The sequence below is a fragment of the Phodopus roborovskii genome, unplaced genomic scaffold, assembly GCF_943737965.1.
Source record: "Phodopus roborovskii unplaced genomic scaffold, PHOROB, whole genome shotgun sequence".
NCBI classification, from domain to species: Eukaryota; Metazoa; Chordata; class Mammalia; order Rodentia; family Cricetidae; genus Phodopus; species Phodopus roborovskii.
The window spans coordinates 3,690,953-3,709,761 of record NW_026126418.1 but is presented as its reverse complement, the minus strand read 5'-3'; the positions used below and the strand labels follow the sequence as shown (position 1 = coordinate 3,709,761).

The 18,809-nt window shown below is 35.5% G+C and overlaps 1 protein-coding gene across 1 annotated transcript in view; it reads left to right on the top strand.

Moving 5' to 3' along the window:
• Window positions 1–18,809, top strand: part of Ccdc73 (coiled-coil domain containing 73) — a 92,910-nt gene that overhangs the window by 40,649 nt on the left and 33,452 nt on the right. The window contains exons 7-8 of the mRNA XM_051184057.1: window positions 2,147–2,282; window positions 2,517–2,596. Coding sequence (XP_051040014.1) covers window positions 2,147–2,282; window positions 2,517–2,596 — 216 coding nt within the window. The remainder of the gene's footprint in view (window positions 1–2,146; window positions 2,283–2,516; window positions 2,597–18,809) is intronic.

The window sequence follows — 18,809 nt, the reverse complement described above, 5'->3', positions numbered from 1 at the left end:
ATATAGAGAAATTGAATAATGTGCCCTTTGGCCTGGGAGATAAGGCTACAAGTGAAGGATCAAAGGCCACATAAAATGTATTTTATTTTATTCCAGTTTAAAATTTCATTGAACAGATACTCATAATTTAAAAAAACACAGAAATATGCAAGTTTTTTGTTAATGTGTGAATGATAAGTCATATTTTTTTCCTGACAGTTGAAAGCATTGTATCACTTTTCATTAAAATTATCTTATTTATTGACTACATTTAATATTTTATGCCCATTCAGAATGGGACAATATTTTAATGTACAAGTTAAAAACCATATTTTTCTAAACATTCTTATATAAATATATATTTGTCCTATAATTCTTTATTATTCTATTCTTATATAATTCACATGACCTTTTCTTTACTCAATATTAATCTTATTTTATGAAAGTAGTATATTATTTTCATACTATTTAGCACTACGGGCAATCCAGGAAACAGAATAGACATTCCAATAGTGTTCAGAACTTGTAGAACATCAGTGTCCTAAAATAAATAACTTAAAAATAGTATTGAGAAATTTTAAAGATGTCATGACTCCATAGAAGTGAGCACTTAAATCCTAGTAAATGCCAATATACAGGGAGTTCAAGAAATTAACTTCCCTGTAAAGGTGGAGATATACCCCTACAGACACTAACACAACATGGATCAAAATATTTTTCTGGAAAAGTCATGGTTATCACCAATAAGACTGCAACAAAATACATTGCAGATTAAATTTGGAACATCAAATTAGCCATTACAACAAGTTGGCCACTAAGGAAAATTGTATTGTATATAGTGTAGCAAGTAGCTGATATGGTGCACAGTCAAAGTTACAGATGACCATCATGACTCTAACTGCTGTCTGCTTAATGATGTAAAACTTTGTCCAATGCCCTTTAAGGCCAGGCTGATCTATAGAGCTAGTTCCAGGACAGGCTCCAAAGCTATTCAGAGAAACCCTGTCTCGAAAAACCAAACAACAACAACAACAACAAAAGTTTTAGTTTGTATTGTTGACCTGTATATATTTGTGTCTGTGCACAGTGTACATGCCATGTACCCACAGTTCAAATGGCCATATATGGCCCAGAGAGCTATAGGTGCCCATGGATTTAGAAGTCTTAATAGTATTTCTTTATCATGACAAGTGGATAGTCTGGAGTATCTAAAACAACAGAATTCTATCATGCAAATCAATGAAGCTTCATTTTCCTTGACTAACACTTTGGCACAAAGCAAAAGATTTTGGGAATAAGACTATTACAGTTTAATATATAGAGAACTCTGTGAAAAAGGAGTGCCTGTGAAAGGGATCTCTAAACTTGGTTGTATTTTTCACTAACAGGGTTATTAACTTTTGTAGATTTTGACTGCCTGCTTACTACTTTTTGGCTGAAAGGTTAAGGAGACTGTTTGGGAATTGTAAATTAATATGTAATAGACAGTGTTCTCTTAAAAGCTGTGTAAGTATCAATTTAAAGTGAAAATGTTCTTGACTTGAAAATATTCCATTAGAATCCAGTGATATTGTGTTAGATTTTTGCATATCTGCTAAGAATTAGTGTAATTCTCTTATGAATTAATGGTATTTAAATATAGTTAATTATTCTCTATTGCTTAGTAATTGATGAAAATAATGACATAAGTGGATATAAGTTTTTACAAATTTGTAGTAGTAGTGTTAACCCTTCTGAGTAGGATTCAACTTTTACCAATTATGCCTCTAGTTTTTAGTAAATTTCCTATGATATTACATTGTCATTGCAAAATATTGTTCTTGGTCCCTGTCATTCCATTTTTTATTACATTCTTATTTGGGGTATGGTAGTGGAGCATGTGCTTACTTAGAGGTCAGAGGAAAACTTGTGAGAGTTGGTTTTCTATTCCTACCATGTGGGTCCTAGGGGTTGAACTCAGTTGATTGGGCTTTGTGGCAAGTGCATTTGCCTACTGAGTCATCTGTCTGGCTCCTTGACTTTCTATTTTGAAAATAATATATTATCATTGTGTCTTTGTGCATACATGTACATGCACATGGGAATCAGAGGAAAACTGTCAGAAATTGTTATGCATGTATGCATATGTGTATTTTATATATAACTTTAAAATTGCTCTTAAAAATAGGAGCAAAAGGCCCATTTACACCATCTAGCTAAAGAAGATTATCACAAGCAACTGAATGAAATTGAAAAATACTATGTTACAATAACAAATCAGTTTGGATTGGTGAAAGAGAATCACACAAAGTTAGAACAAAATGGTAAGTGCTGTCTTATCTAAGTTTATATATTTAGTAGAGAATATTTAAGTAGGTATCCTTATTATTATTAAATTGAACTTATCTGATACTAGTAATAGTAAATGTTAGTTAATGGATATTAAATTAAGTTAGGATTATACATTGCATTAGGACTGTTTTCTTATCCAAATTAGTGATACTTTCTTTGAAATGTACAATTTATATAATCCATTTCTAACATGTTTTTTGTTATAGTACAAGAAGCAATACAGTTAAACAAAAGACTTTCTACCTTGAATGAAAAACAAGTATCTGAAATAGACAGTTTAAAGAAGGTACGATTGACATATCAAGCAAAAAACTATAGTCTAAAATAATTAGTCTTATAGGATATTATGAAATATTACTAAAAACAGTTGAGTCGTTTTTTGTAGAAGTTAGAAAAATTAAATTCCTAAGTGTTAGATATGATTACAACAAATATAATGCATAATTACAGCAAAATATTCAAAATATTTAATTTATTATCAGCAGTATACATTCTTAGGGAAATAGAAAAAGCCTGTGAAAATTTACTGTGTAAACTAGTTTATTTACCCTTCTTTCCTTCCTTTCTTCCTTCCTCCTTCCCTTCCTTCCTTCCTTCCTTTTTAAGTAACTTATATACTTGATAATATGTGGTATTGAATATAACTATGAAGAATATAAAACATGTTTCTGCTTTAATGAAGTTTATAGTATGTTTTAGTTTATTTACCTATTGATGTGATAAAATGCTCTGATAAAAGTGCTTTAAGGGGTAAAGGGTTTATTTTGGCTCACAATCCAGTCAATGATAGTAGGGAAGTCAAGGCAGTAGGAGCTTGAAGCATCTGGTCACATCATGCCTACAATGAGAAACAAACCATGAAGAATGTTTGTTGTTGCTCAGCTCCCTTTCTTCACTTGTACAATCAAGTATCATAGTAAAGGGAATGATGCCACTCAGAGTGGGCAGGTCTTCTCTATTCATTTAACCTAATCAAAATAATTTCCCAAAGGCATGGCCAGAGGTGTATTTTCCAGATGATTTTAATTCTTATCAAATTGAGATCCTGGGATCTGCATTGCAACTTAGGGTTCTTTCCTAGAGCAACATATCATGGCTTCTTAAGATCTCTTTGCATAGACTCTGACCCTGTCATTCACTGCTCATTCACTGCCTGGCCTCAGCACTCTCTAGAATCAGGGATCTAGACACCATGACCCCTTCAATTTTGATGGTGGGGTTTTGTCCTTAGGACATTATTCCTATTGTGTGAAGAGCAGGAGGATTTTTCTTCAGTAGTGCTGATTTCTTTAACAATTACAGAATAAGTATGTAGATATCCACAAAATAACATGCTGTCTTAATTGATATTGCACTGAATCTATAGATAAAGTTAGGAAGAAGAACTGATATCTTGTCAAAATTGTCTTCCTGCCCTGGAACATAGATAATTTTCCATTTATTTAGCTTTATCGTGTCTTTCTTTGTGTCTTTTATTAGTAGATATTAAAAATATATCAATATAGTGGGTTTCATGAGAATATTATAATGCATGTATATGATATGTTTTGATTATATTCAGCCCTCATTACTTTCTCTTGTTTCCCCCACACCATTGACAATTCTCTTCTCAAATAGTCTCCCTTCTGTTCCTCCATCCCCCAATGTCTGTGAGTTTCATTAGGGAGTATGGGCACCTTACTAATGGTTATACCACAGAAGATGTTTATTCTTCCTCCAGCAACCATTAACTGGCTATAAATTCTCAGGTAGAGAAAGGGCCTTGTGAGCTCCTCCTCTCCTCCATGACAGGATAATAGTGGTCCCAATCTTCTGCAAGTAATCACAGCTTCTGTAAGTTCAGGAGTGCAACAGCTATCTTATGTCTGGGAGTCATTTTCCACACTACTCCCTGCCTTTCTTCCAGTTCTTAATTCTTTCTACTCATTCTCCATGATGTTCCCTGAGCCTTAGAGGGGGTGAAATACATGTCCTATTTATAGCCAAGCATTACTCTCTCACACATTTACATTTCTTTGGACAGTTATAAACTTTTGCAGTTACTGCTGCCACTGTAGAAAGAAGCTCCTCTGATCAAAGCTGACAGAAACACTAACCTATGCACATAAACATAGTTATTTAGAAGATAGCTTGCCCATTTAGTAAAACAGCAGCAGTGGTTCTCAACCTTCCTAATGCTGTGACCCTTTAATATAGTTCCTTGTGCTGGGGTGACCCCCCCATCCATAAAATTATTTTGTTGCTATTTCATAGCTGTAATTTTGCTACTGTTATGAATTGTAATGTAAGTATCTGATATGCATCCCCCAAAGAGTTTGAGAACTGCTGCTTTAAGGCCTGTGACCTTTGAGCCATGGGTTCAGAATACCAGCTGTAAATTCCCTCTTCTGGAGCAGCCTCCAATCCAATCAGCAGTGGTTGGTTACTTCTGAAACAGACTAGCCACTATTGCACAGTGGGTACACTTTGCCTGGCCAGTTAGTAATATTGTATGCCGGTCACACTTGAGTGGTTTTGTGTCAGCTTGACACAATCTAGAGTTCTTTTAGAAGAGGGAATCTTAACTTAGAAAATGTCCCTACTGTATTGGCCTGTGGGCACACCTATGATCCATTTTCTTGATTGATGTGGGAGTGCCCTGCTCACTGGGTGGTGCTGCCCCTGGGCTGATGGTCCTGAGTATTATAAGAAGGCAGGCTGAACAAGACAGTAAGCAGCATTACCCTATGACTTTTACATCTGTCTGCCTCCAGGTTCCTGTCCTGCATTCCTTGGATAATGGAATACAAACTGTTAAGATGGAATAAACCCATTTCTGCTCAGGTTGTTTATGATTGTGGTATTCTATCATACCAATAGAAATTCTAAGACACTCTCCCAGAAGCCTACAAGCATCTTTTGGTGCTCTGTGAGTTAGCCAGAAGGGAGGAATTTTCAGTCCAGTTCCAGCATGATTTTTGTATGTCTTATGATCATATTGTTCTGGCTAGTTTTATGTCAGCTTAATTAAAGGAGAGTTACCTGTCAGGATAACTAATTGCTAATACCTTGATGAGGTCTCTTCACTCCTTGAACATTGGCCAGTTGAGGGTCCTTTGTATTTGTTCCCATCTACTATAAGAGAAAGCTTCTCTGATGATGGCCAAGCAACACATTGATCTGCCAGTATAACAAAATATTATTAGGAATTTTTTTTTGCTGCATTCCTTTAGCAGAACCATAGAATTTGGTTTTCTGGTAGGCCTATGGCCTATCCTGTTTCAGGTTCTTGGCCACCTGGGGGTACATTTTTAAAAATAATTTTAAATTTATTTTTATATATTTTAAAAATAAAATAGAATCACATTTTTTATCCTCTTCCCTTTCCTCCTTCTGACTCCTCCCAGGTCTCCTCTGTCCAGCCTTTCCCATGTCTATCCCCCACTCTCAAATTAATATCCTGCTTTTTGCTGGGTATTATTGTTACATACATAAATACAAGCTGATGAGTTTACTTTTGTTGTATGTGTGTACGTAGTTTAGGATTGACCACTTTATATTGGATAACCAGCTAGGGGCTCATCCCTGGGACAGACTAATTCTCTGTCTCCCAGAAATCATTACCCTATGAAATTTCCCCCTGGATACCATGTCCACTGATATTGCCATTGCTGTGTGATCTTATTTATACAGATATTTCTAGGAAGGACTGATTCACAGAAAGCTTCCTGGTATTCTGGCTCTTAAAATCTTTTAACCCCCTCTTTGTGATGTTTTCTGAGTTATAGATGCAAGAGCCTTGATGTAGATGTATCTGCTGGGGCTAGGCTTCCCATAATTTGTTGCTCTGTATTGTGTTCAGTTGTGGTTTTCTGTGGTGATCTCCATTTTCTGTAAAGAGAAAGTTCTTTGATGAGAGAAGAGAGCAATGCTTACCTGTGGGTATAAGGGTTAGATTTAGAATGTCTTAAGGAATTGTGCTGGTCTGGTAAAGTAGCTGTACTAGATTCTTTTCTAAGATCCATGACCTCACTAGCCCCAGGGAGTAGGGTAGGTTTCTAATATCAAACATGATTTTCCTCCTTTTGAGTGGGCCCTGAGTCCAGCTAGGTAGTTGTTGGTTAACACCAATATGTGAATGCTATTTATTGGAACTTTACAGTTATGCTGTCATGTTGGCTATTGTGGTTCATAGGTATTACAACTGGGTAGAAATATTAATTGCTTCCCTCCCTTGGTAGCTTGTATAATATTTTCCAATACCATGGAAACTAGACTGCAGGAAGGGGGCTTTCAGATTAGATCCAGTTCTAATCACCCAAGTCTGGTATCCTAAGTGTGAGGTATCTTCAGCAATCAAGTCTTATATTCAATCTCTAAGAGGCAACCAAGGGCAGTAGCAATCATCAATATTGTTTTGGGAGTCATTTGGGCTACCCTGACTAAAGGATGTTTCTGGTGCTTGGTATTAGGGTTAGTCTGTGGTTCTTGTAGGGAGCTTTGTCAGCTCATGTCCTTTAAGGTGTGTGTGTGTGTGTGAGAGAGAGAGAGAGAGACACAGAGAGACAGAGAGAGAGAGGCAGAGAGACAGAGAGAGAATACATATACACTTTTATGACATATGTGTTGTGTATAATTTTAGCTAAGTATAAGATATAGTATGGCTCCCATAGACTCATGTGTTTGAAGGGCCCATAGGAAGCTGCACTGTTAGGAGGTGTGGCCTTGTTGGAGTAGTTGTGGTTTTGTTGGAAGAAATGTGTCTCTGTGGAGATGGGATTTGAGGTCTCATATGCTCAAGCTACACCCAATGTGACACATAGTGAGTTTCCTTCTGCTACCTGTGGACCAACATGCAGAATTCTTAGCTCCTTCTTCAGCACTATATCAACCTGCGTGCCTCCATGCCCTGCCAGATTGACAATGGACCAAACCTATGAAACTATAAACCAGCCTCAATTAAATGTTTTCCTTCATAAGAGTTGCTCTGGTCGTGATGTCTCTTCATAGCAATGAAAACCCAAACAAAGACATAAGATAATATGGTTCCTTGAGTCTTTATTAAACAACATTGGTATAATTTATCCCTTCTCTCTGCCCTCCTTCTTTCCCATTTCTCTAGTTGGAGCCCCCATCCTGCTTTTCTGTTGCATTAATCTCTTGCATTTCTTTTAGACACTTTCTTAGGATTTCTATATTTTACTTCTTTGTTTCTTCTTTCATGTTATCTATCTTTTTAATTCAAATATTTACTCTATTAATAAGAGTTTTAACAAAAATCCGTGTCTGATGATTCCAGCACTTTTGCCATATCTGACTGGTTCTTATGCTTATTCAGTCTTTCAAATTTGGTTGTTTACCTTTCGGTGTAGCTCATAGGTTTTGTTTGGTCATGGTTACTGGGTAGAAGTGTGGTGAGTAGACCTTTAGTAATATGGTGGTAAGATGTCAGGGGAGAGGGAAAGATTATGTAGTCTTCATTCTAGATTTTGTCTTTTAGTGAACCTGTGTTACTGTACTGTGAACTTTACAATGTTCCTTCAGTTTTCCCCTCCCCTGTGGGTAGGACAAGATAGTTGGAGAGGGCTTGAGTTTAGTGTTTCCACTTCCTTTAGGTAGAATGACCCTGATACAATCTATTTTATAAAATAGTTTCCAGAAGGAAGGCCTTACTAAGAAGAGATTCTGTAGCTTATTTAGAAATGGTAATTTTCTTTTTTCCCTGTACAGAATATTCACTAGTATCTACTGTGAGTTCACAGTATAACTTCTAGAGGTAAAGCTAACAGGAGTAGATCCACAGCCCCTATCACTTTTATTCTTGGAGTTTCACACTGAGCCTCCAGCAATTGGTCAATTACATTTAAAGTTTTTCTGTCCTGGCATTGGACCTTATAGAAGTTGCTTCTCTGGTAGATGGAGCTTCTTTGTGTTTGCCGGTACCTTCATTTCTAGGCTAGCGGTTTCTCCAGGATCTACCTTCTGTCACAAGTCTAAGAGGAACTGTTGACTTTTCTATTTGCTCTGCCTTATACTTGTTAAAATACTTAAGTGCCTTACATACTCTTACAGAAACTAGAAATCCCTCTATTTGTATTTATAATTTTTGCTGAAATTAGTATTTTATTAAGTATATGTTTTGAAGAATTTGGAATCTTTCAAACGAACATTACATGCTGAAATTTGGCTCTTTTTTCTTGTCACTCCGCTTAAAGAACATCATTACCTCTCAGGATAAAGATTGACATACCTTTGAACAATACAGCAGAGATCAAATACCATTTCATTTATATTGGTCACATTATACAATATTATTGTAATATGTAAGTATTAGGTCTTTTGATGCCAGTAAATTAGTTTTATATTCTCTGAACTCTATTCTTGTATCTGAGGGATTAGAGAGTAAAAGCACTAAGAACAGTAGTGAATAATCATATTTCTAGTCCTTAGAAGCCTAGGTCAGGCATGATGGTGCATACCTATTATCCCAGCATTCATGAGGTTGAGGAAGGAACCAGTGTCAGTTACATAATGAGTTAGAAGCAGTTTGGGTTACCTAAGATGCAGTTTTGGAAGAAAAAAAAGCCTTATGTGTAATTTAGATGTATAAATGTTGCTTTGTAGACTTGAATTTTAAGACTAGATATTTTAATATGAGAAATAAAGGGGCTGGGCATGGTGGTACGTACATGCCTTTAATTTTAGCACTTGGGGTCAGAGGCAGGCAAACTTTGTGAGTTTGAGGCACGCCTGGTTTACAAACTAAGTTTCAGAACAGCCAAGGCTGTTAACACAGATAAAACCTGTCTCAAAAAAGCAAAACAAAAGAAAGGAAGGAAGAGAAAGAAGGAAGGAAGAAAGGAAGAATAAGAAAGAAAGAGAGAAAAAAAAGAAAGAAAGAAAGAGTATAAATGAAAAATTACCTGGCATCCCAAGTCAAGCTTTTAAAGAACCATTCATTTTCATCAATATAAACTTCAAATGAAAATAAGTAATTATTCATTAGTTGTGAACAAGCACATTTTTAGTGATTATTGAATGACTTATTTTGTCTTGCTTTTACAACACTGGAATTAAATTTGGAACCTCAAGCATGATAGTCAAGTTCTCTACCATTGAACTACATTGCCTCTGACCTCAATTATTTACTTTAAAATTATTTTCTAATTAATTTGGTTATAATATAAAATAATGGGTTTAATCTTGGCATGCTCATACATATATGTCATTATGCTTTATTCTATTTTTCCCTATCCCTACTCTGTCCTCTTCCTCTTTTACCTCGTACTCTTTTTCCAATTACTCCCTGTTATGTGTATTCCATGGCCCTGCTTCTTATTTCCCTTAAGATTTCTTCTGGGGCTGGGGAGATGGCTCACAGGTTAAGGGCACTGGCTGCTCTTCTAGAGGACCTGAGTTCAATTCCCAGCAACCACATGGTGGCTTACAACCATCTGTAATGGGATCTGGTGCCCTTGTCTGATGTGTAGGCAGACATGCTGGCAGAACACTGAATACATAATAAATACATCAATCTTAAAAAAATAAGGATATCTTCTCCACTCTCATGAGCCTTTTACTAGATCATTCACCAACAAACATATACCTAAACACACTCATACATTTTAAATGTTCACATATAAAAGAAAACATACAGTATTTGTCTTTCTGAGTCTGGCTTATTTTACTTAATATAAAGATATTCAGCTGCATGTATTTTCCCGAAAATACTATAGTTTCATTTTGCTTCCTTTTCCCTTCCCTCTTTCATTTCCTTCAGCGGGGGTCTTATGTAGCATAGGCTGTTCTGAACTTTGTTATAGCTGAGGATGGCTTTGAATTTCTGATCCTCCTGAGTAATGACCAGGTGCTCAACACCACACCCAGGTTATGTATTGATGAGGATTAAAGTACTCTACCAACTGAGCTACATCCCAGTGCCCATTCATTTTCTTCCTAGCAACTAATCTAACTGGGGTAAGATGACATCCCACCATCCCGTGTGTGTGTGTGTGTGTGTGTGTGTGTGTGTGTGTGTGTGTGAGAGAGAGAGAGAGAGAGAGAGAGAGAGAGAGAGAGAGAGAGAGAGAGAGAGAGAGGTCCACATTACGTATCTTCTTCAATTGCTCTTCATTTTTCTTTCTTTTTCCCTCCCTCCCTCCCTCCCTCCCTTCCTTCCTTTCTTTTTTGAGACAGAGTTTCTCACTGAACTGGTAACTGGTGTGCAATGATTTGGTTAAAATGGCTAGTCAGTACGCTCCAGGGGTCTACCTATCTATACTCTGTGAGTACTAGGATTATAGATGTTCTAGTTTTAATGTGGGTGCTAGTGATTCAAACTTGGGTCCTTGGCTATTTATATTTCTTCTTTTGAGAATTCTCTATTTGGTTCAGGACTCCATTTATTGACTGAATGATTTTGGAGTTTGTGTGTTTAATTTTTATTGTTGTTTATGTATCCTTCATATTAATTGGTAACTCTGGCCCTCCCATTCTAAAAGTTATATTTTCACTCTGTTGATTATTTTATTTGTTTTGTAGAAGGCTTGTCAGGTTCTTTAAAGGAACAGAACTGATAGAATGTATTTGTGTGCACATATATAATATATATATATAACATATATTACACAGCTTGGACTGTGATCTATCTAATCCAACAATGGCTGCCCCCTGATGGAAAAGCCAAGAATCTGGTAGTTGTTCAAACCATGAGACCAGAACTCCTAAAGTCTACATTGGAACCCTGAAGAAGTAGGTTCTAACACCAGTGAAGAAATGCCTCAGCAGCAGGCTAAATGAACTTTACAGAGGGAGGGGAGGCCTAGCAGGCAAAAAGCAAAAGCTTCTTCTGTGTCCTTTTTGTGGGCTGTTGCCAGAAGGTGTGGTCTAGATTTAGGATGTGTCTTCCCACTACAAATGATCCAGTCAAGAAAATCCACCACAGAGTGCTAAGGCTTTAATTGATTTCAGTTGTATTCAAGTTACCACATTTCTTAATTTTATTTCCTTACATTTGTCAGTTCCTGGCACTCCATTGTTAATGGAGTTCTATTCCAAAAAAAATCCTTACAGATATCTACATCTTGGAATGCTTTCACCATGATTTACATTAAGATCTTTGGTCCACTTTGAACTGATTTTAGTACAAGGTGAAAGATAAAGGTCAGGTTTTAGAGTTCTGTATGTGGAAATTCATTTTCTGTAGCACCATTTGTTAATGAGACTTGTTTTGATACAGTTTTGATACTTTTATAAAAAAAAATTGGGTGGCCATACTTGAGTTTATTTCAGGGTTCTCTATCCTATTTCATTGATCTACATGTCTTTATATCTATAGCAAGTTGTTTAGTCTACTTTGTCTCTGTAATTTAATTTGATACTGGTATTATGATACCTTCAGCATTACTCATTCTGCTAAAGCACCCATCAGCTATTTGAATCTTTTGTTTCCACATGAATTCAGTAGTATTTTCTTTTAGTTTTCTGGGGGATGCCATTGGTATTTCTATGGGGATTGCATTAGCCTGTAGATTGCTTTAGGTAATAGAGGCATTTTCACAATTTTAATTGTCTATCCATGAACATGAGAATGTCTTTAAAAAATTTTTTTTCAGTGTCTTAGCCTTTTATTGTAGAATCCTTTCAACTCCTTACTTAAGTTTATCCCTAGGTATTTAAATATTTTGGAGCTATTGTAACTCCAATAGTGTTTCCTCTTCTGATTTTTTCTCCCTTCTCAGTGAGCTCATTATTGGTATACAGAAGAGCTGTGGTATACTGATCTGTATATGTTGATTTGTGTTCTGCTGCTTCCCTGAAAGTGTTTTTTGGATCTAAAAGCTATTGGGGGTTTAAGTAGATGGTCATGTTATCTACAAACAAGGAGGACATGACTCCTTCATTTCTTATTTGTATGTTTTTTTCTCTTGCATTATTGTTCTAGATAAGACTTTGAACACTGTATAAATATGGGAAGAGTATGGGCAACCTTGTCTCAATCCAGATTTTTAAAATTTGATTTCAGTTTTTCACTGCTATAGATTTACTGTGTATAACCTTAATTATGCTGAGACATGTTTCTTCTAGTTTCTTTCAGGCTTTTATTATGAAGAGATTTTGAACTTGTGGAAGGCCTTCTTTGTATCAATTTTAAGGATCATATATGGTTTCTGTCCTTAAGTCTTTAGAGTGCTGAATTATACTTACTGGTTTATGTATGTGGAACAAACTTTGGTCCCTGGAATTAAACCAACTTGTGGAATATGATTTTAACATTCTCTCTCTCTCTGTCTCTCTCTCTCTCTCTCTCTCTCTCTCTCTCTCTCTCTCTCTCTCTCTCTCTCTCTCACCATATATTCCTGGCTGGCCTGAAACATACTATGTTGATCAGGTTGGCCTCAAACTCACAGAGATCTGACTACCTCGTTCTCTTAAGTGCTGGGATTAAAGGTGTGTGCCATCACACTCTAATTTTTTTTCATAGAAAAGCAATTTATTCCATTATAAGCACTTATACAGTTAGTCATGGAGAGTAACAGGCCTGATGGTGAGACAAGTCAACCAAAGTAGAGATGGCATCAAACTATAGTGGTCAAGGACTAACTCCTAAAAAACCAACTCTTATCAAGGATTAATTTAATTGTAAAAACAAATACAAACTAGCAATACACTTTCTCAACTTGACAATTTACCAGTGGTCTGACGGTCAGTTAAAGATATACATCTTACAACTTGGTGGTCCCAAGTTTAAAAACAAAACAAAAACAAAAAATCGCACACAACAAAACCATTTCATGGAAAGGAAAAGAATAATATGGAAACGGCTCAAGAAGTACACTAATGAACAAAAATATAAGGGGAAGGAAGAACGACATGTGATCTAAACTAAAGAAACCAAGAGTCTGGTTTACATAGGAAAATGTGCATCCTGGAAAGCCAGGTGAGAGGACCTTAAAGTCTATGACTTGAATCTCCCCTTATTCCTGAATAAAAATGACATCTTTCAATATTTATACTCATGACTCAGAGACCTACTTCACTTGGTCCTAATTCCTTATCCATTCTGGCCTCTTATTTGAGAATCTGAAAAACATGGGGATAGCGCTTAAGAAGAAAAATAATCAACACATAATATACCCCATTTCTGAAGCTACTTTAGACCTGGGTTATAACTAGAAAATTCCTGAAGAAAACTTAAATATAAGTCTGTGGCCTTGTTGAATTAAGTCTCCCAGGTAAGATTTAAAAAGCACCCATGGTTTGGGTAATAGTATTGTTGGTGGCACCTATTGTAGCTGGATAGCTGAACAAAGTCTGTGTCTCAACCCAATGTCAAATCCATCTCAGGGTTCAGAGGAAAACAGGGGCAGTCTGCATCACAAGTGCAGACATGTCTAGGATTCCTTCCCCATTGTCCTTTTTCCCTTTCCTAGTTTCTGCCATTACTCCAGGTTCTATACTCACATATGAAAATACCACAATTGTCCTCCTGGGTCTAGGTTATATTACTCAATATAATCTTCTCTAGGTCCACATATTTACCTGAAAATTTAATGATTCATTTTTCTTTATAGCTAAATAGTATTCTATAGTGTATGTGTACCACTTCTTCATTATCTATTCATCAGTTGAAGGATGTTTTTTTCCTAGCTATCATAAAAAGAGTAGTAATAAACATGGATGAGTAAGTATCTGTGGGATAGTATGTCAGTCATTTGGGCATATACCAAGGAATTGTATAGCTGGATCATGTGGTAGATTTTTTTGGCAATTTTACACAATAACTTCCAGAGTGACTAGACCAATAGCCATCCCACCAACTTTGAATGAGCTGTCTCCTCTACCCACATCCCTGTCAACATTTGTTGTCTGTTATTCTCTTGATCTTAGTCATTCTGACTAGGGTAAGGGGAAATATCAAAGTGATTTTAATTTCCATTTCCCTCATTGCTAAGGATGTGGAACACTTTCTGAGATGTTTCTTAGCTACTTTTGTTTCTTCTTTTGAGAACACTGTTCTGATCCATCACCATTTTTTAATTGGGTTGTTTGTTTGTTTGTTTATTACTATTTTGCATTCTTTGTATATTCTAGTTATTAACTCTTATCATATGTGTAGCTGGCAAAGAGTCTCTCTCACTCTATGGGCTTTCTCTTCACTTGGTTGATGTTTCCTGTGTTGTACTGAAGCTTTTTAGTTTTATGAGAATCCATTTGTCAGTTGTTGGCCTTAGTTCATGAAAACTTAGACTCCTATATAGGAAGTCCTTCTCTACATCTTTATCTTGTATTGTGCTGCCTGTTTTCTCTTAGTAATTTCAATATTTTGGATTTCACATTGAGGTCTTTGATCCATTTGCAGTTGATTTTCAAGTGGGTAATATTTACGCATCTAGTTTCATTCTTAGGCATGTGGACATTTTGCTTTCCCTGTACTATTTGTTGAAGTTGCTGTCTTTTCTCCAGTTGAGTATTTCTTTGAATCCTTTGGTTGTAAAATTTCAGAGTGTTTAGACATTCTAGGTATATTATTTTATGTTTTATAAAATTTTACATAGTCTTTATTTTTAATCTTTAAAAAGCCTTCTATTTGGAAATTCAGAAGCTAGCCAACTAATCATATTGGTCATATCACTCACTTAAAACTTCTAATCATTAATTTTCTAGGAGATAATTTTGTTTCTTTTATACTGTTGTGTGATTTTGTCCAGAACAGTTAAATTATTGGTTTGTGATAAGGTAGAATTCCTTTTTTTGTGTGAAGCAAAATGAAACAGATCAAACTTAGCTGGTAGATAAACTGGGTATTGCAGCTCTATGCTACCTCCACTGTTGTGGCAATCATGAAGAATCCTGATATTATCTATGGACAGCATTCATGACCTCTGCTGTTTGTCTGAGTAAATGTCAGACTCTCCAGGAGATTGTGATATTAAGCAGACTCTCTTGTGCTGGAAGGGGAGGGGTGGGGAAAAAACAGCATGGTATTTATGACTGCAGGAACTATAAGCTGTAATTTCATGAGATCAAAGCATGCACTGTTTATCTGTTACACTAACGGCTTTGAATAAAATGGTTAGAAAACAGACAATGTACTAAAAGTTCAGGATATTTTAAAGCTTATAAAGGCTGTAAAATTTTCAGTGGAAAATTAGTCCATGGAGGTCTTTGATTTCTATTTATTATGCACTTAAGATTAATTAATATATATGAGAAAGAGAAGACATGAAATAATTCGTTTTTACTTTTTCAGCCATCTATTAGTATTCTATACCTATTTTCTTCTAAATTCTCTGCTATTTCATAACAATTATTTTAATGGGAGTTGATACATTTTAGAGTATCTCCTAAAGGCAACTAATTCCAGCAGCTCCACTTTTCATTTTATTGTAAAATACAGGAAAAGGACTGACAAGATGGCCTAACAGGTAACAGCACATATCCCCTGAGTTCAATCCCTGAAGCCCACGTGGTGGAGGAAAGAACTGACTCCCACAGGTTGTCTTCTATGCCTGCGCTTCATATACCATGAATAAATACATACACACACACAAGTAAATAAATGAACATAATTTAACAAGGAAAAATAGAGAAAAGAAATTAATTGTATTTTGTTGCCATGAAAAAAAACCTTTAGAGCACCAATTCTCATTTTATTTAGAGAGTTATAATATGTAAGTAGCTTTATGCTTAGCTATATACCTCTTATTAATAGGCCACTGAAGCTTAGGAATGGCCCTTGAACACATTACTATTGTGAAACAAGTCCATTTAATTTCTAATTTGTTTGAAATTTACTTAATTCAATTGTACTTTGGTGTAGGAAAAGCTAATGTTAAAAAAACTAAATATTCAAAACCCATTTTTCAGTTTTCCTTTGAAAATTATCTTTGTATAAGAAAGCAACCTGAAACAATTTTTAGAAAGACTATTAATTATGTAAGGAAAGATACACATTATATTTAAGACAGTCTCATTGGCATCTTTAAAAAATAGAATCAATTGGGGCTAGAGAGATGGCTCAGTGGTTAACAGCTCTTCCAGAGAACCTAGGTTTGATTTCTAGCACCTTTGTTGGATGTTTGACAACTACCTGTAACTCAAGCTCCAGGGGACCCAGTAGGCACCCACACTCCCATACTTATATACATAATTAAAAATGAAAGGAAAGATATTCTTCTTCAACCAGATGAATATAAGAGATATTATTAGATTAAATAATATATAATATGAATATCAGCCAAATATTCAATAAGTCAGAGTTGAGAGTAAAACTTTAGTGTCCTTTAGCAAATACTTTTTCTTTGCATTAATTTTATATATTTTAAAATCTTATATTATCGAAGCTAAATTTATCTTTCCTCCTGTTATTCTCCATAGTCATTTTAACTGGCACACCATTTTTTATATTTACCAAAGTTGGAAATGGTTAAAAAAATTGTTTAATAAATTCAGTTAAAGAACATTTAGCCTATAGCAGACTAAAATAAAGATTAGTTCATTATAGTGTTTGTTGACCAGAATTTACTTGAATCTGGACTTAAACTGCAGAATTATTCTATTTTAAACTCACAGTGTATGGTATAATAGTCAAGATTATTTTCCAGTCTCAAAATACAGTGCTTTTTAAAAAAATTAACACAATGCTGGTAACTCCCATCTGCTAAGCTTCGTTTTTCCAGTTTGCTAATAAAACTTCCCTGATCTGCTCATCATACTAACACCAGGAGACTTGTCCGTGACTGGATCTGAAGTTCTGTGTTGGTCCTGGAATGAGGAAAGCTGACTGATTAGTCATAAACTATCAGCACTGTACTTCCTAAGCAGCCTTGCAAATTGACTGTAAACTGTTGTGCCATTAACAATAATCTATTTGACTGACTTTAAGTGCCTTCATCAAATGTTTTTATTGCCATTTACTTTATACTAAATAAATCAAACTTGATCAAATTTTATTTTAAACAAAGTTAAGTCATATCTCTTTCACATTTATCATTCTTTACTAAGTTTACTTATTACATCTTTTAGTTCTTCTTAAATTCCTGAAAATATTCAGGTATGATAGAATATAAGTTGTGAAACAAGATACCTTTTCTCAAGAAGCTTATAGAGCAGTGGTTCTCAACCTTTCTAATGCTGCAACTCTTTAATACAGTTCCTTATATTGTGATCACCTCTAACTATAACATTATTTTTGTTGCTACTTGATAACTGTAATTTTGCTACTGTTAGGAATTGTAATGTAAATATCTGATATGTAGGATATCTGATATATGACTTCTGTGAGTCATTGATACCCCCAAGGGGTCATGACCCACAAGTTGAAAACCACTATTATAGAGGGGAATTTATTGCCATTACTAGAGAGAATGAATCTTAATTCTTTAAATAAGAAAAAGCAATCCCTAATTGTTCATGACCTGTATTAAGATGTCAAAGTACTTTACAAGTAGGAAACAATTGTGCATTGTACTGCATCTGTGGCAGTCACAGATTCCCTTATCCAACAGAGTAGGAAGAGGTAACAGCATCTAACACAAAGAAGTTGCTCAGCAAATACAAGTTTTTTTTAATCTACATTATATAGATTGGAAGTAAACATTGGAAGTAAAGTGGATTAAGTGATTTACTTAAATTTAGACAATGAAAATAGAACCATAATTGGAATGCCAATAAATTTTGGCCTAGTACCTGTGATTTTACCATTCCACAAATAATTAAAGCAGTATATTGTTTGTCCACACAACTTCCTGCATTAGCTACAAGAGATCATATATTTATCAAAATGGGATTGTGTTCAACTTTTATTTGTTGTGACTAGATACCTGATGAGAACATAGAGAAAGATTGTTTTAACTCACAGTTTCATAGGTTTCACTCTGTATTCCTTGGCTCCATTGATTCTGGGCCTGCAGTGAGGAAGAACATATAGAGAGATCCTACGGCAAATTTACTTTCCTCATGGTGGACAGAAAGTAGAGAGAGTAATAACAGGAAGGGTCCAAGGCAAGATGTAGTCCCTTCCCATTGGACCACCCCCCTCCAGTGATCAATTTCTTCCAACTAGACTCCTCTTCCATAGTTCCACCATCTCCTAAGAGTCTATTCAGAATTTGAATCATGAAAGCATAGTACTCATGATCGTAATATTTTGCTAAAGTTTGTAAGCTGACAGCCAAGCCTCCGGTACATGGGCCTGCGAGGAGCATTCCACCTTGCCTTCCAAAGTGTTCATGCTCATCTCATAATGCAAGATGAAAAACCCAGAACAGGACTGGTGAGTTGGCTGAGTAGATAAAGGGGTTTTCCACTAAGCCTGACAACATGAGTTTAATTTCTGGATCAAACTCATAGCCACACATTGGAAGGAGAATGGACTCACCCATATTGTCCTCTGACTTACACACCACACACACACACACAAATAAATAAATATTAAAAATAATAATTTCTCTCAGAAATTATAGAAATTAGAGTCACAATTAATGAATTAATGTCAACCTCTCATAAAGCCTTAGGGG